Genomic DNA, 26030 nt, shown 5'->3' with positions numbered 1-26030 from the left:
TCCCACAAAAAGGCCACCTACTTACTTAAATCTTCATCTTCTTGCTGAGAGTCGTTGACAGTCATATAAACCATCTTTTCCCTTGGCACACGAATACTGCTATTCTGATCAAGTAATTCAACTCCATGGTCATTCTCAGGCTCACTCTCCACAATGTCTACGGTGCCACCTATCAGGGAAGATGACAGCTCCGAGAATTTATCTGAAAACTTCATTTCTACCCATCTGACTTAACACATGTCATATACTTTTCTACTGCTACATGGAAATCCTTGTTTAAAAGTTATCTTCAGAAAAGATTTCAAAGGTCCGCAATCTAAACCACCCAAAAGAAATCAGGCTGAAGTGTCTCATCAGGATGCATACTATGCCGAAGCTTTCCTCTTACCTAAGTCATCCTCTCCAGGGTCAGCTTTAAAAATGTACACCTTGATGACTTCAGGGCAAGTGCCATCCACCTTACAAGGATCGATTTCCGACTCTGCGTCCATGGTCATTCCAGAGGAACCATCGTGTTCTATTTTGCCAGCATCATCCACTGAAAAGGCAGGAAATACATTACAAATAACACTAGCAGATACTTAAATAAAATGTTACTGTTTTGCAAACTCCTTTGTACAAATATCATCCCTAACAGGATTCATACAAAATAGGATGATTTTACCTAGACCAGTAGACACGCAGAGCACGGTGGGAAATGTGGCTGACTGCTAGGCCAAGGCAGGGGTCATGGAGGGCCTTGTGCAACCAGGCAGAGGGGTTCAGACTTGACAATGGTAGGTCAGAGGTTTCTCAATCTGGTCAGGTGTCATATCTCTTAGGGAACTAAAGAACACAGGTCCCAGCCCAGCAGCACTACAGAATTAGAATCTGTAGGGGTGAAGCCAGATACATGGAGCGATTTAGAGGTTCCAGAGCAGTGAGAATGACAGATCACCATGTTCGCTAACATCAGGACTTAAGAGTCAAAACTGAACATGACAAAGGAGCCAGGGATAACTATGGGGTTTCTGATTTAGGTGACCGAGTGACTGGGGGAAGAAATGTTAATCAGAGAAATGAGGAAAAGGCGCTCTCTTCCTGCATGGGTAATTAATTTTAGGTCTGAGAGGTAACATCCCTAAAAGCTCTCAGACCAGTGCCTGTCCCCGTTCTTTTATATTCACAGCACCCTTTGCTTGTTTCTGAGTATACGATTCATTGTATTGTCACTATCAGGGACTTTCCCCCATCTTTCCCACTGATAGAGCAGAACTTGTCATTTTATTAGTCTTTTAAGACAAGAGTCTGGTGATGGTAGATGTTCAGAATATTGATGAGCCAATGACTCAATGAATGAGATGTAAAGACAGTTGCTGGATATTTGAGTCTGAAAGCTGAAGGCTGACAGATTTGGGAGCCAACAGCTCTGTGCTAACTAGCCCTGAGATCACACAGCGAGGACCTGCAGTGTGAGGAAAGAGTGTGCTATGGATATCTTGGGGAACATCACAGTTTAAGGGAGGGACAAGAAGAGTTCACAAAGGAACCCAAGAAGGGAAAGCTGGAGAGGCTGGTGGAGGATCGTGAAGGAAGCGAGGCAGTTATAAATGCAGCACACACCCTAGTAACGGAGGAATGACCTGGAAGTCACTGATGCCCCTGGGGAAAAGCAGTGTAGTAAAGGCTATATGGGGTCAGATTAAAGTGGGGTGAGGATTCAATGGAAGGTGTGCGTTTCTTCAAGAAGTCTAATTTTAAAATGGAGAACAAAGGGGCAGTAACTAGAACGGGGTACAGGGTCAAGGACTTTTCTGTTTAACTGATAAGAACACTCAAGCATATTCATTCTGTGGGAGCAAATACAACAGACGGGAAGAAGCTGAAGCCAGAGGACACGGGAAAACTTCTGGATCAAGATCTCAGAGGAAAAGGGGAAGATGAAATTAGAGGCAAAGATGAAGAAATTCTCCTTAGACAGCGGGAGCAATATGCGATCCTTCTGAGACTTGAAGTGGTAAACATGGATGCAAAGAGAGCTACATTGTGTTAAGGGGGAAGGCTGTAATGCTGGGAGCTGGAGAAGTTCGTGGCTGGTGGCTTCAACCATGGACACGAAACCAGAGGCAAGGGCAAGGGAGGAGAAAATGGCAAACTAGGTGCAGAGCTTAAGAAGCTGGAGAAAATGAGCTGATCCAGGACAAGCCTCATGATATGCAGGTTCAAAGAGACCAGCCGGTTAAACTCAGTGGTCTGAGAAAACAAAGAGAGGTTCCCTGAACTCTGCACATAACTACCTAAATTCAAGGATCTTGACTATGCTTTTTATAAAAATGATTTGTAAGGGGAAAGAATTAGCATTAGGTCCTTATTTCTGGCCTGATGTGTACTTACCCCTTTTCAAAGCTAAATATTTTTATGACATACCAAGCTGACTGAGCCAAGGCTATTTTCTTAAAGGTAGCTCTGCAATTTCAAAGTGAAGTAGCGATAACAAGGATGAAGATCCCCCCCCAAACTAGCTGGAGAGACCTGACTAAACCTGCTACATCTTCAGAACACTCATCTCTGAGCAGTTAGATCTTGTTGATGAAGCTTGCCCTTTTTTGGCAAGGTATGGCAAAACTGATTCTAACAGGTACTGGAAAATCAAATGTCCTCGTGTTTACAAAGAACAAGGTCAGGCTAGCTGTTTTGGCATATTTTAGCTTGTTGGTACTCATAAGATAAAGCCTTTGATGACTGAAAAATCTTCATTTTGGAGCTCGCAAAATGGCATGTATTTATCTATAATTTGGAGGAAAAGACTTTTCTGTTTGCTTTCATAAGTGTGTGGGGAAAACACATTTCAAATATACAGGCTCACCTGAGCCAAGCAAAGCTATTCTATTATTAGACAAAAGTAAAATTCACCTTCAGGTTTTCACCTTGAGAATTTGCCCCACTAACTCAACTTATGAAATTACTCTGAATATGAAAAATTACAGAAGTGATTTTTTTAAAAAAACCCACTTTGATGGTCCTGTTAAGGACTCAAAATTTCTCTGTGATTTTAAAGCTACCATAAAAATGAATTTCTAAAAACAAAGAAGCCTTGGATAAAACTGAGTCATCACATGTATGATTTCCGCCTAAGTGCCTTCTTCTAATGTAGTGATGAAGAGCTAGAGCTCTGGAACAAGGCCTCTCCAAAACAGAAGAGCATAATTTCTGGAAATTAAGACTACTTCTAATAATAACTACCATTTGCATGGCATTTTGCTATTTCCTTATCATTTCTATGTACTTTAATTTTATTTGATCCTTACCTTTTCCAGATAAAGAAATAAAGGCTCTGAGATGGTATGTGCCTTGCCCAAAGTCAGTGAACTAATGAGGGATGGGAGAGAGAAGAGGTGCCTGTCTTTAGAACCCAGACCTTTATTTTCATCTTCTGATTTTTTAAGAAATGTATGTTTACTGTATAAAACTTAGAATTAAAAAAAAAAATCACCAATGGTCCCACCAACCAGAGATTCCATCATTGTTAGGAAATTTTCTTCCCAGTTTTTTCTATTTGTGTTAAAGTAAAATTGGCATCACAGTTTCCTCAAGCCTTACATAATAATAATCTTTACAACTCATCCAGTATTTTATTTTTTTAACGATTTTATTTATTTGACAGTGAGAGAGAGAGTACAAGCAGGGGGAGAAAGAGAGGGAGAAGCAGGCTTCCCGCTGAGCAGAGAGCCCGGCGTGGGGCTTGATCCCTGGGATCATGACCTGAGCTGAAGGCAGACGCTTTACCCAATGAGCCACCCAGGCACCCCTCATCCAGTATTTTAAACTTCAAAACTGAGAAACATTTGACTTATCGATGATCTCATTAGTAACAGCAAAACTATAGCAAAATATAGGCAATACTTTATACTGCTTGAAGGGAGCTTCAGTAAACTCTCCTAAAGACTGAAAATTGAGGGATACTTATTTGCAATGTTACAGATACCACAGTGTCTAAAAATATAGTTCATTAAGATCTCAAAAAAACCAGTAGTTTCTGGAAAAGAAAAATTACTGGGGTGTGGGTGGGAAATACACCACTTCAAGTAAATTGGTTTTGGGTTTTTTTTTAAGAGAGACAGGGAGAGCGTGCAAGCTCCTGCAGGGGGAGGAGCAAAGGGAGAGGGAAAGAGAGAATCTTAAGCAGGCTCCACGCCCAGCGCGGAGCCCAGCGCGGAGCCCAACGTAGGGCCCAACACAGGGCTCCATCTCACAACCCTGAGAGCAGGACCTGAGCCCAAATCAAGAGTCAGTCGCTTAAATGACTGAGCCACCCAGGCACCCATTTTTTTCTTTACGTAGGCTCCACACACAGCATGGAGCCCAATGCAGGGCTTGAACTCACAACCCTGACATCAAGACCTGAGCTGAAATCAAGAGTTGGATGCTTAACTGAGCCACCCAGGTGCCCCTCAAGTAAACTGTTAAACGAATGTTGATCTAATTAAAAGATCAGTAAAACTAAGCTGATGGAGAATCTATATAACAAGGAAGGATGGTGGTCATGATGGATAATGGTAACATTTACTGACCACATACCAAGCCCTTAAAATGTAACTATTCACTCCTCACAAAAACCTTATGACATAGGTAATATTGTTTTGTTATTCTCAATTAAGTTTCTAGACAAATTTTTATAATTTTTACCAAGACAGAAAAATATATGATATTGGATTGCGGTGGAATTGCATTTTGTACAAATTAACATCATAGAAAGAAAAGATCTTTACCATTTGATCTCTCTCTTCCTACGTTTCCTACCGAATACCCCTAGACGTAGCCCTCAGTCAGCTTTCCTAAAACAAAGATCCAGTTGCCTTACTCTCTGGCTCAGAATGGTACCCCATTTCCTACCAAATAAAATACAAACTGCACAGTCTAGTAACCAACCTCTGACCAAAGTGCCTTCTGCCTTCAATCTTGTCTCCCCCATCAGGCCCTAGACTACCCCGTGTGCCCTGAACTTAAAACAATACATTTTTATTTCTATTCCCTTATGCTTCTTGTACTTGTATATAATTTGTTGTAGAAATTATATAGTTTACTGTTTACGAAAAGTATTTTTTTAAGATTTTTATTTATTTGAGAGAGCGTGAGCAAGAGAGCACAAGCAGGTGGAGCAGCCCCCAACATGGAGGCTCAATCTCAGGACCCTGGGATCATGCCCTGAGCCGAAGGTAGCTGCTTAACCAAATGAGCCACCCAGGTCCCCCCCAAAAAAGTATTTTTAAAGTTTTAAAAAATTAAAATGTGATCAAAATTCTACCACCTAGAACTATCAATTTACAGATCATTATTCAGATATTTCCCTATGCATATTTATAAATAAAAGGAAGAGTGACAGATATTTTAATGAAAACTGGATATTGTAATATGCCATTTTTTTTTTAAGATTTTATTTATTTATCTGAGACAGAGAGAATGAGAGAGACAGAGAGCACATGAGAGGGGGGAGGGTCAGAGGGAGAAGCAGGCTCCCTGCGGAGCAAGGAGCCCGATGCAGGACTCGATCCCGGGACTCCAGGATCATGACCTGAGCCGAAGGCAGTCGCTTAACCAACTGAGCCACCCAGGCGCCCCTGTAATATGCCATTTTTAAACAAAAATCACTACATCATAATTTACTTGAACTCAAACAACTTGAATTCCACAGTCAATCTCATTCCCTTGCTCTCCAATCCCTTGCCCTCCCCCTCCTTTCATTCCATCATACTGGCTTGAGAGAACCACAGACTTGCCGGATTTCAATTTTCCTCTCTGCCTCTACACCAGGGCCTATGCCGCTAAATCTGATGGCACACACGCACACAAGCAGACACATGCACACACACTGATGGTTTCACTTTAAATCCATGACCCTGAACCTGAAGCAAACCTTTTCTGCTACTTTCCCTATTTTCTAGTATCCTCTCTCCTCAAATCTCTAATTTCACCTCCCCATCCTCACTCTCAGTTGATGATCTTCTTTCTTATTTTACTGAGAACAAGTGAAACAATCGGAAGATTCACTGACTGATTATCAGATCTACTCACCTACCAGCAACTAAATCCAGCCTGTGGGCAAGACAAATCACCTCTATTCCTAGCTAAAGCCTGCCCCCTTCTTTATTGCTCTAGCATCTGCCCCCTCTACTGGATCACCTCCATCAGCACATAAACTATTCTTTTTCCCCCTTTAAAACAAAAATTCTTGATCCCACTTCTCCAATTCTTGTCATACTGTATCCTCTAAACTCACTTCAACCTGGCCCATGACTTCACCAAAACTGTTCAAGGTCACCCGTTCTCAGCATCCATTTGACTCTGATTCACTTTCCTTACTTGGCTTTCAGGATATAAGCTCTTGGTTTCCTCCTCCCTCACCGGCCATGCCTCCTCAGTCCTTTGCAGGAGCTGCCTCTTAGCCTCTTAATGTTGCAAACCTCAGGGCTCAGTTTTTGGTCTTGGTTTATTTACAATCACTCCTTTGGCAATGTCATTCTGTTTTATAGCTTAAATTTCATCTATATGCCAATAACTCCCAATTTTGCATCTCCATTCTAGTCCTATTTCCCGAACTCAGATTTGTACGTCTTTGATATCTATCAGATATCTCAAAATTAAGCCTCTGCTCAAATGTCATCTCAGCAAACGCTGACATTTGCAACCCCAAATCTTCCTTATACCCTTGTTTTCTTCCCAAGAAGATTATCACTTATACTACATCACTTATTTATGTCTGTGTACCTCTACTAGAACATAAGGAAGGGGAAAAGCACTGGCATCTTTTTTGTTCAATGATGTATCCCAAGTGTCTACAGTACACTGATATACAGAAAAGATTTAACATTCATTTCTTAAATATATGAATGCTGATCTTCAAGTAAATGTTTAGACATTATGTTACTAGTTCTTAACCCTCTAAAGATGAAAAAATATATTATAAAAACATTTAGAGTTATACTTTGCTTATAATACATGAATCAATTTTTTTAAGGAGAGTGAAAATGCATGCACAAGAGTGAGGGGGGAGGGGGCAGAGGGAGAGGGACAGAGAGAATCTCAAGCAGGCTCCATGCACAGCGCAGCGCCTGATGTGGGGCTTGAACTCACAACCCCAAGACCATGACCTGAGCTGAATCTAAGAGTCAGACCCTTAACAAACTGAGCCACCCAGGTGCACCATGAATCAATTTTAAAGCCAGTATCTACTGTCATCCTACTATGAAAGATATGATATGATTATGACTTGCTGGTTTTATCATTCTGTCAATTTCTTGAAACAAGAAAGATTTGATCTTTATTTCAGGAAAATTCACTCGAAGATTCCAATCTTTATTTTAGGAAAATTTCTTCCACTATAAATATTTTTGTAGTTCATTGGTTGTTCCCTTCTTTGAGAATTCTCCTTACGTGTTTGCCTCCTCTATCTGTCTCCTGTGTCTAGCCATCTCCTCCATATTCATTTTCGTACCATTTTTAACCATTTTTGTGATTTCCTAAAGCTGGATCCTCTGCCCATGCTTATTTACTCAAGCAGATTTATTCTTATAGTTGCTTCTATGGTGGCTTTTATCTTGATCATATTTTTATTTTTCTCTTCCGCTTCTTTCTGAATTTTAAGTTTACTTTATATCTGCCTCTATTGTCTTGTAATATATTCTTTGAACTTCTGCATCTCCTCTTTGACTTTTAAAAAAGATCACATTGGAAATGTTCTATAGCTATATCTGCACTAGCTACATGTGGTTATTCAGCACTTGAAATGTGGTTGGTGCAACTTAGACACTATATACCTAATTTTATTTAATTTTCATTTAATTAAACTTAACTTTAATTAGCCACATGTGGCTAATGACTACCATATTGGAACACAGAGGTTCAGACAATTGTTGGGATATATTTACTTTGTTTCTTTCAGAGATTCTTCTTGCAATTAATATATTGTATTAATAAATAAAAATATTTCAGAGAGTTGAAGATTCTTTAGATTCAAAGAGCTCATTATGCATGAAAACACAATGCAAGAAAAAGACCTACACCTAACTAAGCACAACTGTATGATATTTCAGACCAGGAGGGATAAAAAGATCTTTAAACCTTTCAGAATAAAATGAAACACCTAAAAAGGAATGAGAGTCAAGATGACATCAGGCTCCTAAACTGTAACACTAGATGCTAGGTGACAGTGAAACATGGCATCACAAGTTCTCAGGGAAAATTCTCTTTAACCTAGAATTCTGTACCTAACCAAATTATCAATCACATTTAAGGGTAGAATAAAAATATTTTTAGTACACAATCTATACTCCTTAGGCAGTTATTTCAATATGTGGTCCAGTACAATAAGGGAGTAAATCAAGAAAGAGGGTGGCATGGGAATCCATAAAACAGTGGATTAATCTCAGGAAATGAGAGAAGGAAAATTTCAGAAAAATGCCTGTATTGCATTAAGCCTAGAAAGCAACTACTTCAGAGTGGAGCAGAAACATAAAAAGCTTCAAGAAGGGGGCGCCTGGGTAGCTCAGTTGGTTAAGTGTCTGCCTTTGGCTCAGGTCATGATCTGTGTCCTGGGATCCAGTCCCACATTGGGCTCCCTGCTCAGCGGGGAGTCTGCTTCTCCCTCTGCCTGCCGTTCCCCCATGCTCATTCGCGCATGTGCACTCTCTCTCTCTCGCAAATAAATAAAATCTTTAAAATAAGAAAAAAGCTTCAGGAGGGGAGTCACTGGGAAAAGGAGGACTCAAAGAAAAACCTAAGTGGACAGAGAAGTAAGTCATACTTAAGGATAGATTTCTCAGAAAGCACAATTAAGAAGGAAAACCCATGCTACAAGGATGGAATCAGTTTCAAAGACAAAGTTTAATTAAGCTAATAAGTCTATAAACTGTGACCAGTACCCACAGAAGGACATGGATTAAGTCACTAAATCCCAGCCTTCCAGAACCAGAAGCTAGCTACCTGATAGATCTTAAAACAGGTTAATTTTGAAAGAAAAATAAGGATGATTTTACATCCTAAATAATTTATTTCAAGGGACAGTCTGAATACACAAATCTTTTCTAAAGTTTTAACAAGATCCCTAGGTGTGAATGTTAGGATTAACATCAAGGAGGGAAATCAGGCCTTTTCAGATGACCCTACAGTCAGTATTGCTATCGAAGAAAGAATCTGGTTCTCTGAACCAAGAGCCTGTTCTAACTTACTCTCTGGTAAATCCAATAGTCTTACTACTTAAATCACTTCAATTTTTAAACTTCTAAACCCAAAATCCAATCAAAAGAAAAAAACTACAGAGTAAAAACTTGGTATTATTCAGTGTCTTATTAGATTTCCTGTGTGGGCAGGTGGCTACTTAACAGTAAAAATACCTAGGGACGCCTGGGTGGCTCAGTGGGTTAGGCGTCTGCCTTCAGCTCAGGTCATGGTCCCAGGGTCCTGGGATCGAGCCCTGCATCGGGCTCCCTGCTCGGCGGGGAGTCTATTTCTCCCTCTGACTGCTGCTGCCCCTGCTTGTATGCTCTCTCTCTCTGACAAGTAAATAAAATCTTAACAAAAAAAAAAACCACAGATGGGGAGGTCCCCTTAAAAGGATACCTGAGCTCATGAGCAACTGTTATGTCCTAGACACTGTGGTCAGTGGTGTCCCTCTATTTTATCATGAAATCAATGACAACAGCTCCATGACTTAGGTGTTTTATCTCCACTTTACAGATGTGAAACCAGAGCACCTAAGACTAAGTTAACTTGCAGGAAGCATTCTGCTGAGTAAGCAGATGTTCTAGTAGATAAATAAACTTATAAATTCACTTTTGGGCCTCCCTTTCTTAGCTTCCTCCTTAGGAACCCTCTTTCTGTGGTTAAAATTCCATCTTATTTTTATTATATAGCCTATAAAAGATTTCAGAGAATTAGTGATAATCTGATCTCCTTTACTTCTTGAAACTTTCCTGAAGACATTCAAAGATTTAATGAAATTAGCCTATTCTATAGAAGGGGAATTAAAGGATCAGAGCCATTCAAGTGTCTGTCCTAAGTTATAGTGATCTCTAACATGACGTCAGAGAGAACTTATGAAAAATATTTGCCAAATTGCACTGAACTGGTCTAAAATATAGCTAACTAAACCTAGTTAACCAAGAACTGATTTCTTAATACTATAAATTCAGGGGGAAAAGAAAGGAATGACTACTATAATCCCACCTTGTGCCTGCCTTTAGCCAAGGATTCCCTGATCAGACAACAGGAAGGTCTTAAGTGAAGCCAGTCCAGAGTTAGTCCTGCTTGCCCAGTTGATGCCACCAACAGAGAGATTCTGGGTGGACAACAATGATCAGCCATTACTGACAGGCAGGCTCTGTGCTGGGTGCCTGCTCCATATGATCTCTAGTTCTCCCAACCAGCCCACAGGTCAGGTAGTAGGACTGCCATCTTACAAATAAAAAAACAAAGGCCAAAGAGAAGTCAGTAATTTGCTCAAAATCATACAGCTAATGAGCAGCTGGGCTGGCATCCAAATGGAAAGCTGGCTGACTCTAAACTGCAGGCACTGATACACTTAAGAATTTCTCAAAGATCAGATCTTTGCATGTTCTTTCTTTCCCTCTCTCCTCCTCTCTCTCCTGCCCAACCCCCATTATCCCACAAAGTAATCACAGATCTGTTCAAAGGGCAAGCTGTTGGACAATTCTGTCTAGGTCACAAGCAGATAAACAGTAAATATGAGTCACAAGGCTAATCTGAAGCTCCAATTGCTTCTAAGGCTTTCAAGATACAGATTTTTTACCCAATCTTATTTTTGGTGGGGAGAGGGGAGGACAACAATAAATGTGCTTTACCTGAGTGCTTCCAAATAAGTTTCAGAGTACCCACAGTAAAGACAATAATTTTAGATGGATTAACAGACATCTTTGTAAATTTTATTGGAACAAGCTTAAAGCTTATTCAATATGTCTTCTCTAAGACTTTTCTCACATTTCAGAAACATTTCCATGAGGATATGTATTTTTAAAACTCTAAAATTTCATTCTGTGGTTTACCAAATGGTTAAGAAACAAAACTGATAGAGTGCATATATAAAAATAATGGTAAGATATAGAAACATCCAACAATCTGCCCACAGAACAAGGGAATAAACAAATATTTTACCATGTCTCCTGTGCTAATAGCCCTGAGAATCAATAAATAAATCATAAGATTGTATTAACCCTCAGAGTTTATGCAATAAACATAGAAGTTTGGACTTATTTCTTCATTCATTCCCAGAACCACTTTTTTGGGGGGGAGGTACAGAGGGAGAGGGAAAGGGAGAATCTTAAGCCCCACCACGTGGCTCAATCTTACAACTGTGAGATCATGCCCTGGGCCACAACTGAGTCAGGCACTTAACCGACTGAGCCACCCAGGCGTCCTCCTCCCCCGGAACCATTTTTTATTAGATATCTACTATGACCAAAAGTTGTGCTCAATTAGGAGCTAACATCAGACCAACTGGTCAGAACACCTCAACGAGAAGGCCAGGGGCACCACGTGGACAGCTGCAGGCAGCAACCCTATGGACAGATCTTCAGCGTATCCAAACATGCTCCTCCTCTGGTAATGGTTTCGCCATCTGCCCAGCTCCACAAGCCAGAAACCAGGAAGGGAGCTTTGAACTCTCCCTCTTCCTCAAGCCTAAATTTAATCCAAATTCTACTTCGTAAATATGTCATGAAGCAGTTTCTGCCAAACTCCACCGATAGAACCTTATTTCAAACTATCATCATCTGTTTCTTACCTGAACTACTATAATCTCCCATAGCACACTTTTTGTTTCTGAGTTTAGTCTTACCTTGTATGCTCTCAACATTGCCATGAAGATGATCTTTCCAAACTACCAGCCTAACTGTGTTATTATTATCTGCTTACAACCCTTTAACAGCTCCCCACATCGACAAGGTAAAATGCGCTTCTTAGTGCATTCAAGGGCCTTTATGATTTGGGCCCTGCCTATTTTGTCAATCTTATTTCTCACCATTTCCTCCATTTTCTTCACCAAAGATATTATTTGCACTCCAAAGAGTAAGTCTCTGAACACTCCAAGATCCTTCACATCTCCTTGCCTTTAACTAGGCCCTCCTCCCTCCTCTCTGCCATTCCTCCTGCCTTACCCACCCACTCATCCTTCAAACTGAGTTCATTCCAAATTATTTTTTTAAATATGTGACCATGATATTGTTTCATTTTTTTTTTTTAAGATTTTATTTATTTATTTGAGAGAGAGAGAACGAGAGACAGAGAGCAGGAAAGGGAGGAGGGTCAGAGGGAGGAGAAGCAGACTCCCCGCCGAGCAGGGAGCCCGATGCGGGACTCGATCCCGGGACTCCAGGATCATGACCTGAGCCGAAGGCAGACGCTTAAACAACTAAGCCACCCAGGCGCCCCATATACTGTTTCATTTTTTAAAAAAATCCTTGTTCTTCAGATATATATACTGAAATACCTACGAATGAAATGATGTGTGGAATTTGCTTCAAAACAATATGAGAGAGAAGGAAATGGTTAAGAGCAGAGATGAAATACAGAGACTCAGGTCTTCAACCAAGCTTCCACAGAACTCTGGTTTATAGTGCTTTCATAGCATGTAGCTCATAGAAGTATACCAAACCACCCCCCCCATTTCCTCCCTTAGTGCTTCCAAAATACTTTGTATTTTCAGTTATGTATCTTTTCACAATCAACTGTAATGATCTATTTCTGTTTGTCTTCCCTCCAGGGCTGTGGACTCTAAAAAGCCAGAGACTTGCACTGTTTATCTCTAACAGCTACCAAGGTTCCTAGCTTATCGTGGCTGGTCAAGAAATGTTTTTGAATGAATGAAGACACAAGGAAAGTAAACATCAGCAAAAGTAAAAATAATAGTTTATGTATGATTTCTTTTTCTCATTTAAACATAAATTTGAAAAAAAAATCTATTTTTTAGGTAGAAAAACAATGGAATAGGGTTTGGAGGCTGAGTGGCTTCTGCTATGAGTTAACTAAGAAAATGTTTAAGCCCCTTAAATTATTTCCTAACACTGCTGAAACTGGGTATTCAATAATATTGTAAATTAAAAAAAAATTTTTAAATAATATTATAAATTTTAAGAATCACTGAATTCTAGTTGCCTCCTCCATCCACCAATAAGCAGTATTTAAGCCAAACTCTACTGCTTTGTAGTATGAGCTTTATACACATATGTATATAAATATACACACACACGAAGAAAGGCAATATGAGAGTGGAGGGTAGATACTTTGGAATAAAACACACTTGATTTCACATCCTCAACCTAATGTTAGCTGGATGTGTAACTTTGGTCAAGTTACTTAAACTGATTCTGTTACCCAATATGTAAAGAAGAGTGATAACACCAACATTATAAGGTTGTGTAAAGAAAATAATGTATAATAAGTTCTGGCACACAGATACTATTTATTGAAGGTTTACTATTACCTATTTTTATTGTTACCAACTTGTTACAAATCTACAATCTTTCCTGGGATAAAAATGCTTAAGTCAAAAAATTTTTTCTTAAAGTTGTCCATTTTGACTTGGTAACAGTCAAACCACACATATAGTCATAAACATTTTCCCCCTGAAAAGTGAGCTTTATTAACAACAAACCTCACTAAACAAACTTAATTCCATCTCCTGATGGAAATGCAAATTGACTCAAAGGTCATTTAGAAAATAGGTCTGATGAGTCTGAAAGCATTTTCCACACATTAGCACCAAGCTCTTCTTGAAATACTAATTCAAATGGACTTAAATTATATAAATGCCACCAGACCAAAAGAGCTTAATAAGCATTAGTTAAGAACTAACCAATCTAATAATTTATTAACATTCAGCTTTTATACAAGCAGTTGCATACTGTAGAAAATAGTATTTTGAAATCAACTTTATCTTAGTGAAAACGTCTTTAGCCTCAGTATATAAAAACAACTAAATGGAGAGAAGACAGCTATATTATTACTCCACACTCACTGTCATAAAATACTTTTATTAAACTTATGGTCTGGGGGCACCTGTGTGGCTCAGTCATTAAGAGTCTGCCTTTGGCTCGGGTCATGATCCCAGGGTCCTGGGATCGAGCCCCACATCGGGCTCCCTGCTCCGCGGGAAGCCTGCTTCTCCCTCTCGCACTCCCCCTGTGTTCCCTCTCTTGCTGTGTCTCTCTCTGTCAAATAAATAAATAAAATCTTTAAAAAATAAATAAATAAAATAAACTTATGGTCTGCACAAAGTAAAATTTCCAATTTTATAATCAACATGTTAAAAATTATGACATACTTTCATTTAACCAAGCTAGTTTAAAGGGTTCTAAGTTTAAATTATTTGCTATAATTTTTCTTAATTTAAAACTGCTTAAAATAACTGAGAGCACATATTTTATTAAAATGTATATTAGAAATGAAGCATCATGTAGGTTTACATTAGAAAAGAGACTCTATGGCTAAGTGTTCAGTTTTTGACAGGAAGGATCCCATGCTCCAGAGGCCTATTAGTTGTTTCCTCTGATGTTATTGTAAGATAGGCAAACATACCTGACGTACCCGTGTTTTCCATAAGAACATACAATGTCGCCATCACTTACTGTGTTACACCTTTTAAAACTGAATTACGCATTTTTGCCTGGACTTAAAAATTTAAACTTTAATATTTAGGGTAGTGAATTTTGCAAATTCACTATGCACTCTGACAGCATGGAACTAGTATAAGGATAGACGATAAATGGAGCAGAGTTAGGAGTCCAAAAAATAAACCCCTCACATTTACAGGCAATTATTTTCAACAAGAGTGTCAAGAACATTCAATGGGGAAAGAATTGTTTTTTCAACAAATGGTGCTGGGACAACTGAATATCCACATGCCAAAGAATGAAGTTAGCTCCTTATCTACCTCACATCATACACAAAAATAAATTCAAAATGGATCCAAGGCCTAAATGCAAGAACCAAAGCTATTTTACAACTCTTAAGAGGAACACAGGTGTCAATCTTCATAACCTTGGATGAGGCAACAGTTTCTTAAATATGACACCAAAAGCACAGCAACAGAAAAATATATAAATTGGACTTCATCAAGATTTAAAACTTTTGTACATCAAAGGACACTATCAAAGAAGGAGACTACTGACAGAACGGGACAAAATATTTATAAATCATTTCTCTTATAAGAGACATAACTAGAATATACAAAGAATTCTTTCAACTCAATAATAAAAAGGCAAATAACTCCATTTAAAAATGAGCAAGGCATCTGAATAGACAATTCTCCAAATGGTCAATAAGCACATGAAAAACTGCTTGACATTATTAACTATCTGGGAAATGTAAATCAAAAACCACAACAGGATATTGCTTCACATCCACTAGGATGGCTATGATAAAAAAAAAAAAAGACAGTATTAACAAGTGCTACAAACGGTGTGGAGACACTGGAACCCTCATACACCACTGGTAGGAATGTAAAATGGTGCAGCCATTTTGGAAAACAGTCTGGCAGTTCCTTAAAAGGTTAAACCATATGACCCAGCAATTCCACATATGAAATGTATGTCCACAAAAACTTGAATACAAATGTTAATATCATAGATACAACAGTCAAAAAGTAGAAACAACTTATGAATGGACTAAAATGTACACCCTGTACACCCAGAAAATGGAATAGTCTTCAGTAATAAAAAGGAATGAAGCACCGACACCTGCTACAACATGGATGAACTTTGAAAACATTCTGCTAAGTGAAAAGAGCCAGTCATAAAGACCATGTATTACAGGATTCCGTTTATAGGAAATACCCCTAACAGGCAAATCTATCCAGGCAGAAAGTAGATTAGGGGTGGCTTAGACTTGGACGGGACAGAGAGGGTTGATGGGAGTGATAGCCACAAGGTATGAAGTTTCTCCCTGGGCTAACTAAAATTATCTAAAGTCTGACAGTGTTTGCCCAAGTTAGTGAATACACTAAAAACCACTGAATTGCACACTTCAAATGGGCAAACGGTATGGCATATGTTACATGCTGTTACATGTGTTAAAGTTGTTACCAAAAAAAGTTTATTTCAACACTTAAGTTGAATCTAGGATTAGAATGGAATACCTAGCTCCTGCTCATCTTCTATCTAACTGTTCTAATTAAAAGACATGGGATATGTCAACAAGATCTAAAGAGTGACTTCTTGTAGATCATGTTAATATCAGAGGCACCCAGAGAATATTTTGCTTCATGCAGCTGTTGTAAGGCAGTGCCTGACTCATCATCACCAGATCTTCTCCAACTTTCCCTATTGTACAAACTGATGTTTGACAAAACAGCATCTTGACTATGCAGCTGCAAAGTCAAACTCCAGGAGGCTGAAGACCACTGCAAAGAAATTAGGGATGTCTGGCAGCAGTCTCGGATTAAAGGAGAACTAAAAAACAACTTGGTTAACACATGGATGACTCAAACATTCCACTTCTCAGAGACCCAGAAAACTCTTCAGTGCCATAAAACAGTACCACCATATCTAACCTAACCAGAACCAAGTGAGAACCAATAGCTTTTGGTAGGGAAGAAATGTATTATTAATACCTTTGATGTGGCACGATGCCCACAGACTTGCAGCTATAGTCTTCATATAGTCAACAAATATTTATTTCACACTTAATAGGCACAGGGTTTGATGAAGAAGATACTCAATGGCTAAGAAGCAGTGGATAGTTCCTATTTTCAAGAAACAGACCATCAAATTCAGAAGCAATCATAATGTCTAGACTGCAAAGATGAGATAAAGAGGTCATCCTGGCCTCAAAGGCAGCTCTACTGTGACAAAGAACATTTGTGTCTATATACACTATCAGGACACTATAAAGAATGAGGATTGCTACTTCGTCATTTTAAATGAGACCTTCAGAGGGAAAAAATCTGCCAAGATAGACACTAAAGACTTTATAAAAGCTGTTTATTAGGCTCTTAGATCCAATGACTTACTGAAATTTTTGAAGAGTATTTAGGTGTCTGTTCATATTCTCTGACCAGTGAGGTGAATAAGTATCATTGGAATTCAGAGATAATACTACCATCTCTCATCACGTTACGAAAAGCATTAAAGTTGACTGCTAATAATGGCATCTCTGCATTCTCTATCATGGAGAAAATCAGACCATAGTTCCTCTATATGCTTACCACAAAGCCTCTGTCAATACTAAACTTCTGAAATCAATTTAGGTTTTAAGCTAAAATGCAGCACTGGGAGGCAGAAACAAGAGAAATGCTAATTAATTCCAAAGCACTCAACTGGTTTGATTCCAAAGCCAGTAGTAAATTAAATTTTTTAACATGACTATACTTTGAAAGGAAAAGGGATGATGGTGTGGAATGGAGGAAAAATGAATGAAGAAGTACCTGCAAAAGAACAATAGATATTACCAAAAGTCACCATACCCGCCCCTCCAAAAAGTCACCATCCCTAAACCCAACTTAAAAGCAATCAGGGGCGCCTGGATGGTGTAGCCGGCTAAGAATCGGACTCTTGGTTTCAGCTCAGGTCATTATCTCAAGGTCATGAGATCAAGCCCCATGTTGGGCTCCATGCTTGGCATGGAGTCTGCTTGGGATTCTCTCTCCCTCTGCCCCTCCACTCACGCTTTCTCTTTTTCTCCCTCTCTCTCAAAAATAAATAAAGCTTTAAAAAATTAAAAAAAAAAAATAAAAGCAATCAAACCATCTCATTATAGTAAAAAAGGGGTATTAGGTAACTTGTGTGTGTGTGTTCTTCGTATTCTTTGAGCTTGGATGTGACATTCTATTTTAAAAGAAAGGAAGAGGGGCACCTGGGTGACTCAGTCGGTTACGCGGCCAACTCTTGATTTTGGCTCAGGTCATGATCTCAGGGTCCTGGGATCGAGCCCCCATCAGGCTCCATGCTCAGAGGGGAGTCTGCTTCAGGATTCTCTCTCTCCCTATGCCCACCCCCCACCACTCACACACTCTCTTTCTCTAAAATGAATAAATCTTAAAAAAAAAAAAAAAAAAAGGAATAAACTACCACTGTATTATTAAAATACATACTTATATACATATATAAAATATACAAAAATATACAACAATAGCAGTTTGTGTCCATCCTTATTTACTACTTTAGGAACATTAAAATCTATATAAATTAGCAGAAACCCAGGGCCTAAAAGAAAGATGACTATAAGATTTTTAATGAAAATTTCACCAGTCTGGACTCTAATACAGTGTAAAAATTTAGTATACTTAAGGGGGGGGTCTCTGGGTGGCTCAGGTCGTGATCCCAGGGTCCTAGGATGAGCCCTGTGTCTGGCTCCCTGCTCAGCAGGGAGTCTGCTTCTCCCTCTGCCCCTCCCCCTGCTCGAGCGTGCACTCTCTCTCAATAAATAAAATCTTTAAAAAAAAAAAAAATCTAGTATACCATGTCAACCGTTACTAAATCAACTTTTACTGTTTTGGGTTTTTTTATGACATTCTTGGAGGGCTGAACTTCCTAAAAGAATAATAAAGGCAAGAGATAGTATGCAGCTAAAGGTCAAACCAATGCTATGCATTTTACTCCTTAGCAAACAAGTTTAAGTGAAAAGAGAAGTCAAGGAGAACCAAGAGTGCTTTCGCCTAAATATTTCACCAGATCCTCCTGCCCTCATAAAGCACGATGAACCCAACTCCTTACTTTCTCCAGCCTTGCCTCTGGGTTGCCTGGTCTTGCAACAGAAAATCTGGCAGTGGTATTTCAAAATGGTATTTTCATACTGAATGGCACATCTGACATACAAACTGAAGACTCCCAATCTCAGCTGGCCCCTCAATGCAGCTAAATAATCTATCCTGTAAATTCTTAAGCTTCCTGCCCTGGTCCCTCCCTTTAAGACTAAGGTTTTTCAACTCTTCACCTCTATTCTTCAGCTTTCCACCCACAACCTCTGTACATCCTATATTGGCAGAGGAATTTGCTGCACAAAGAAAATAGCTCTCAACATTTTTTTTTTAATTTTTATTTATTATTTTTAAATATTTTATTTATTTGTCAGAGAGAGAGAGGGAGCAGAAGCAGGGAGAGTGGCAGGCAGAGGGAGAAGCAGGCTCCCCGCTGAGCGAAGAGTCCAACGCAGGACTCAGTCCCAGGACCCTGGGATCATGACCTGAGCAGAAGGCAGACGCCCAACTGACTGAGCCACCCAGGTGTCCCTTTATTTATTTATTTGTTTTTAAAGATTTTATTTTTAAGTAATCTCCACACCCACTGTGGAGCTCGAACTCACAACCCTGAGATTAAGAGTTACATGCTTTACCAACTAAGCCAGCCAGGCGCCTGCTCCCAATATTCTAAAGCTCCTTTTACTGCCTCTGTCTCAGAGAAGGTACTTACTCTTCCTCTCTAGGCCTCACCCAACAGCCCTCCACTGCTGCCCTGGACCTCATTGCCTCCCCCTTCTCTGGAACTGCTCCATCTGGTAACCCTTCCCTTATCTTTAGTCTCTCTATCCAATGGTTTGTGTCCTGCACCTATAAGACTATATAAGTATGCTCAACACATTTTCACAATCCAGCCAAACATCAAAGCTATACTCCTGCCTCTTTTGTCCCTTCCCTGACCAAAATGGCCATTTATACAAATTGCTTCACCTACTTCACTTCCACCAACTTCTCAATCCATTATGGTTCATCTCTTCTATCTCCTCTCCATTGGCCCTTGCTTTATTGAATCTATTTTAATTAAGATACAAATGACCTCCTAATTGCTCGATGGAACAGCTCCATTCTCTTTTCAGTGATGACACTTCTAGAAATTATTTTCATCTTTAACAGTATTAAAAATACTCTCTAAAGATTTTTCTCCTCCGCTTCCCAAAACTCCCTGATTTTCATGGGCTCTTCTCCTCCATGTACTTTTTTTTTTTTTTTAAAGATTTTATTTCTTTATTTCAGAGAGAGAGAATGAGAGAGAGAGCACATGAGAGGGGTTAGGGTCAGAGGGAGAAGCAGACTCCCTGCCGAGCAGGGAGCCCGATGCCGGACTCGATCCAGGGACTCCAGGATCATGACCTGAGCCGAAGGCAGTCGCTTAACCAACTGAGCCACCCAGGCGCCCTCCTCCACGTACTTCTTAAATATCTAAAGGATCCATACTCATTATTCTACAAGTACTCTCTGAGGAACAACCACCCATTTCCGCATAAAATACTATCTATATTTTGTTGTCCCAAATTTCTTCCTCTAGCCACAAACTCTCTCAAAAGCACCGAATTCATATTATCACCTGCCTAGAAAAAACATCCATCAGATTGTCCCCAGCAAGCAACTCAAACTTCTAACAGGTCTTAAATCATGTTCTTTGCACCAAATCTCCACCTCTCAGGTAATAGCATGACCAAGCACCCAATCCCCCAAGGTAGAAACCTTAGGGTCCTCCATGAATTCTCTTTCTCCCTCAGATCCCCACCCCTATTCTATCTGTCACCAAATCTCATTCATTTTACTTCCTAAACTCTCTTGAATCTAGTGCCCTCTTTCTGTCCCCATTCCTATGAAGGTACTTAGGATCTTCTTTATCTCATAAATGAACCATTTCAACTAACCTCTACCACTAGTCTCTCCCTCATCTACTCTTATTCTGTATCACTACCAAAATTATCTTCCTAAAATAAATTCAAACTTCAAATGGCTATCATATTTTCCCCTGTGAGACTGGCAAAAACTAAAAAGGAAAATAATACCCTCGTTGGTCAGCTGTGTAGGGAAATGGACCTTCTCATAAACCTGGTGGGGGAGTTATTATTAGGCAAAATATTGAGGCAATATCACCAGACTTATAAATGTGTACACCCTCTGATCTAGCACTTCTATTTCAAGAAATTTGTTCTAATGAATTCACCAGGAAGTACACAAAGATATACAAGTACATCCTAAAGTTCCCATCATTCCCAGCAAAGGCCAGACTTTTTTTTTTTTTTTTTTTTTTACATACTATACAATTTGCCTGGAATGTCTCCCTCCCAACTCATGCCCTTCTTCACCTGGTAAAACTAGAACTCATCCTTGAGTTCAAAGGTCAGCAACTCCATCTTGTCTCCACAGCAACTTGGTCCCGCCTCTGCATCACAGTGCAACCTCTCTTTCTCTCCTGTAGTAGACCGTAAGCTCTCTAAAGACAATGGTTTTATGTATTTTTTATTTATCACCTATCCATATCTGCACTACTTACAACAATGTCTAACACAGAGTAGGGAGCCCAAACACATGTGTTGAATGAAGGCGTTTTCTTCCTCTTCACACAAAGAATTCTCGGATTTCCAAAATCTGGAACTTTTAAAAGGTATTTCCTAAAATGCTGGTGGACTCCAATATATGCTATGTGAAATTCCTCTATTATAACAGGTTTTCAAGCAAAGCAAATTGTGAATTTATATAAGCAAATAGTCTGTGAGTCTTTGTTTGAAGTTTAGTTCCTAAAGGTACAAGAATCCCCATACTGGGTCAGAACTGTGGTCTATCCAATTGAGGATTTTATCTCTGAAAGTGGTACCAAGAAATATGTTGTAAGAAGATACAGCTATCCTTCCAGACGTTAAGTTAAAAATGTTCAAGTGTGTTCCAAAACATCTTACTTTTCTTCAATAACCTACTATGAGTCCATCATACTTGAAAATCATGTTTTGGAATCATTTAAAGTTTCAACACTACGCCAGAGCTCTTCTCCAGGCTATCTGTTATATAAATGGCATTTTACATGTAAGCAGAATAAGCACATAAGTAGTACAGAAGTAGCACCGTACATCCATACACAAGAATATAAGTAGTTTGGTTATACATTTTTTCCAAGTTGAACTCCTTTTTAGTTTCAAGAGGATTCCTAATTCTAATAAAGGCTTGTAACAGCCTAATCACATCCTTCATGATTTCAGAAAGTTCAGTTCTACTCCTTTCCGTCTTTGTCTTTCTAGACTGAAGAAATCTCATCTTTCTATTGTGTCCTTATAGAGAAATGGCTCTTTACTCTGCACCATTTCACTTTTCTTAATTTTGAGTTATCTTACAGGCTCCAAACTGAAACAATAATGCAGGCAGGTCTACGAGATTTACTTTAGTTTTATAGAAGTCAAGAAAATTTCACCCCTGATGTAAGTTAGGAAAGACAGCCTTCAAAAATACCTCTGACAATCATGGTACCCCAAGACTTACAGGAAATCATAAGGTAGTCCTCACAGTTGCTTTTGTCATCATCTTGCTGGTCCACGGGGATCCCATTGGCATCTATGACTGCTTCAGAGGCACAATCTGCTACCAATACTTCTTCTGAAACGACGTCCGTTGTCAGAGGGTCGGTGACGATTTCTGCTTCTACTACACTGTCATGAACCACGTGTTCAACATGTCCAACATCAGATACATGTATGGATTCACTCGTCAAGACGTGTTCTGGCATAGACATTGAGGCTGAAGTAATGTCAGAAGCTAAAACATCATCTGGGACTGTGCAATGTGCTAAAGAAACTTCTTCAGTTACATCTGAGTCCAGAACTTGCTCAGGAATGATGACCGTTTCAGATACATCTGCTTCTTCCATGATATCGGGGCACTGAACATCTTCTATAACAACATCCTCAATAACATCCTGGATTACAACTGAGTCTGGGTCATCAGGAACAAAGTTATGCACAGTTATGTCTGAATCCACAACATCTGAAACAAAAACAGTTTCTTGTACTTCCACAACAATTTGATCACCGTCCATGTGTGTAGCATCAGCTCCTTAAAAAAAAAAAAAAAAAAAAAAATTAAAATCACAAATTTCAGGTAGGTGTGCATGACTACCTCAAATAATGTAAATGTTATTTAATTCCTACCAGTAAAACAGACTAGCTCCTCAGTTTTCTCAAACACTAACACAGATTAAAGAGGGGATCTATTTTTGAATCATACCAGAAACAGAAATTTTTAATACAAGAACTTTTATTCTCATCCTGAATCAAGCGATACGGAAATACAGAAAAACAAGGCAATTGAGCCAGTCTCTCTCTCTCTCTCTCTCTCTCTCTCTCTCACACACACACACACACACACACACACACACACACTCATGAAAGTAAAATTCTAGCCTCACTAAAGTTAATCCCATATGCAAAGGTACTTAAGGGATAGTTATAAAAGTAAGTAATGCAAGTTCAGGTGACAAATACACCATTTTCCTTCAATATATGTGTTTTCATTCCTCTCTCCTTCTTGTTCCATCTCTTTCTCCTCAACTCTTATTTTTTCTTCTTTCCACCTCTCCCATGTATCTCTTCTATTTTTACCCCTTCCATCTTTACCCCTTTCTCCCCCTTTGTTCTAGAACAGTATCTCACCAATATCCTCCATTTATGACTACAGAAATTTAGAAATTATCCTCTGAATCTAGGATATAAAAGGATCGGGGCGTAAATGAAAAGAGGGCTAGAAGGCCACAGTTATGGAGAAAAGACAACTGGCTAGGGAGTCTCTGTGGATAGATGAGATGCATAAAGTGCAGCTGCTCTGGAGTGGTGGAGGCCAAGGTTAGCTGGAATGGGGCCTGCCCCAACTTCACCAGGGTATTCCGTCTCCAGCCAGCCTCCTCCTGTCCCCCCATACCCCTATAACCCAGGCAGCTCCTCAGAATATAAGAAACCTTACTCTGGTCTACTCTGCAATTAAGGAACAAAGGTAGAAGGTTGAATCAGTTGAAGCCCCGTTGAGATTAAATGACTTCACCAAGATCACACAGTTTGCACAGATTATGGTGCTCCATAAATATTAATCTGAATGAATGCCACAAATGGGAATCAAAATCAAATATCCTTGCCAAAAACATAGGATAAAAGAAAACAAATCCAGTATCTTGGATCCTGGTCTAGAGAAAAGCAAAGTTTTATAAAAGTCTTAACCTAAAATGCTAGTGTGTTGATGAGTGATTCTGGATGTGACTCAAACCAGGCTGAGTCCAAGCAGCTGCCTAACTCAATGACTGTGTGTCACTGGCCAGGTCCTCAGAGACATATGGCTTTGCTTAACAAACACGAATGACCAACAAGGGCCAAAAATATCATTAAAAAATGTAGGAAATGTTACAGCCAGTTAATATCCATTTTAATTACATCTAGAAATAATAAAGAGTATGTTTACTTTAATTTCTATAGGACTTCTACAAAATGCTTTATACTCATTTATTTTCCATATTCTCAATATTAACATCAGCAACAGATCATTGTAATCTCCATTTTGCAGACATGAAGTTGAAAGCATTTGGTGGCAAGAAGACTGATTATAAAATCTAAATCAGAGAGTACAGTTTGGACACTTATTCGTTTTGTGACCCTGGGCAAGTCATTTAACCTCTGAGTTTCAGTTTCCTCATCAGTAAAATGAGGACAGTAGTATCTGCCATGCATACCTCACAAGACTGTTGTGATGATCAAATGGGAATGTATGGGAAGTGTTCTGAAAAACTGTAATGAGAGGTTTCATTATTATTAGGACATGAAAACGGAGGCCCTGACAGATTAAGTGACTTGCTCAAAGATAAACAAACACCATAAGTGTTAACAATCAGGGCTAAAATGCAACAGCCCTTCAATCCACCACTTAGTCCATGACCCAGGCTCACTTGTGGCAAGATTAAGCTACTAAATAGTGTGTGTTTTTCTCCAAAGAGCTTAGTCTCTTTTTCAAGCACATCAATTATACTTCATGTTCTAATGAAGAGAGAATTATACCTTTGCATTTATCATTGTCAAACTGAAGTTACCAAATGTAAATTAAAAGACTATTCCAAGTTAAGTAAAATACATATACCCCCACTGGATTAAGAGATTGAAGGAAAAGTTAAAATTTAAAATCATTAATATTTAATTTCCTGATAAAGTTAATCACTATTTCTTTAATATACTGCAATATGATCATTTCAAGTCCAATGGAAAACTAGTCAACGTTTTATTTATAAGGGTAGCTAGCCAGTGTGATAAAAAACCATTTTACATTATAAAACCTAGCATAATCACTTTACAATGCTACATAATTGGAATCACAGGTAATCTGAAATTGTGAATACATTTTTTTTCTATTTTTAGAACTTCATGAATTTAAGAGTCCTTGTAGTTTGGAGAGTGAGGTAAGACTCCGTCTTCCTGAAGCAGAGGGCTCCTTTTGTCACCTTGTGAGAGACAGTGTTATAAAAGTAGGATGGGGTCAGAAGGTGGAGGGCCTGAGGCTTATACTTTACCTGCTGGGTAATTGAAAACAGACAAATGACACAATCTACACGTTATTTTTTGATGTATTCTAATTGGTGGGCTGGACAAAAGAGACTAAGGGTAAGGAAAAGAATTTAAAAGTTACTGCAGACTAAGAATGAGATGAAAGAGAATGTCTATGCAGGAGGAAGTAGAATGAAGAGATGTAAGCAAGGAACATTTTCAAAGGGAGAAGTAACCGGACTTAGCACCGTAACTGGGCAAGATGCAAATAACTGAAGAGAGCACTGGTGTTTTAATACCGCTGCTGTTATGGAGAAGAACATGAATATTGGTTGTGAGGGAAACACATTTTTAAGGACAGGAATAATAATGTGCTCATTTTAACAAATGTAGGCGTGACAGGATAAAAAGATACCTAAGTGTGAGTATCAATGTGAGAGTCTAGCAATTCATCCACTTGATAGCCAACTCCAAATTTGGTAGTTGGGAAGCAGAATGACCCAAGTTATACCTGTTGCATCAAAAAATGAGTGTGGCTCTTGTGGTTGTAATTGAAGTCCATCTTCATCCATGGCCTTTAATTCTCATCAGTCACAGCTCCTAAATCAGAAAAAAGTAAACCAAGCATTACTTTTTTAATATCATGTATTAAAAATCTCATATTTATATTTCTGAAACACTCAAAATTATGTGAGAGATGAATACCTATCAAAAATTTATCTATGAAAGAGAACTTAACTGATGTCCAATGATATATGGGCATCTAGATGACAGGAAAGGCAGATAAACCA

General features: G+C 39.0%; 1 protein-coding gene across 5 annotated transcripts in view; it reads right to left on the bottom strand.

Moving 5' to 3' along the window:
* ZFX (zinc finger protein X-linked) overlaps positions 1 to 26030 on the bottom strand; it is a 54559-nt gene that overhangs the window by 6071 nt on the left and 22458 nt on the right. For 2 of the 5 annotated variants that reach the window (XM_035000951.1, XM_035000945.1), the window contains exons 2-5: positions 25751 to 25839; positions 22208 to 22777; positions 389 to 538; positions 26 to 169 (exon numbers count right to left, since the gene is read on the bottom strand). In XM_035000951.1, the coding sequence (XP_034856842.1) occupies positions 26 to 169; positions 389 to 538; positions 22208 to 22777; positions 25751 to 25811 (925 nt within the window). In that variant the 5' untranslated portion in view covers positions 25812 to 25839. Of the gene's footprint in view, positions 1 to 25; positions 170 to 388; positions 539 to 22207; positions 22778 to 24437; positions 24493 to 25750; positions 25840 to 26030 lie in introns of those variants that run through there. The other 3 variants (XM_035000968.1, XM_035000960.1, XM_035000974.1) reach the window with 3 other exon arrangements.

The sequence above is a fragment of the Mirounga leonina genome, unplaced genomic scaffold, assembly GCF_011800145.1.
Source record: "Mirounga leonina isolate KUSES-001 unplaced genomic scaffold, KU_Mleo_1.0 Mir_101595, whole genome shotgun sequence".
Lineage (NCBI taxonomy): Eukaryota > Metazoa > Chordata > Mammalia > Carnivora > Phocidae > Mirounga > Mirounga leonina.
Note: the sequence above shows the minus strand (reverse complement) of the source record. Positions and strands in the feature narration are given on the sequence as shown.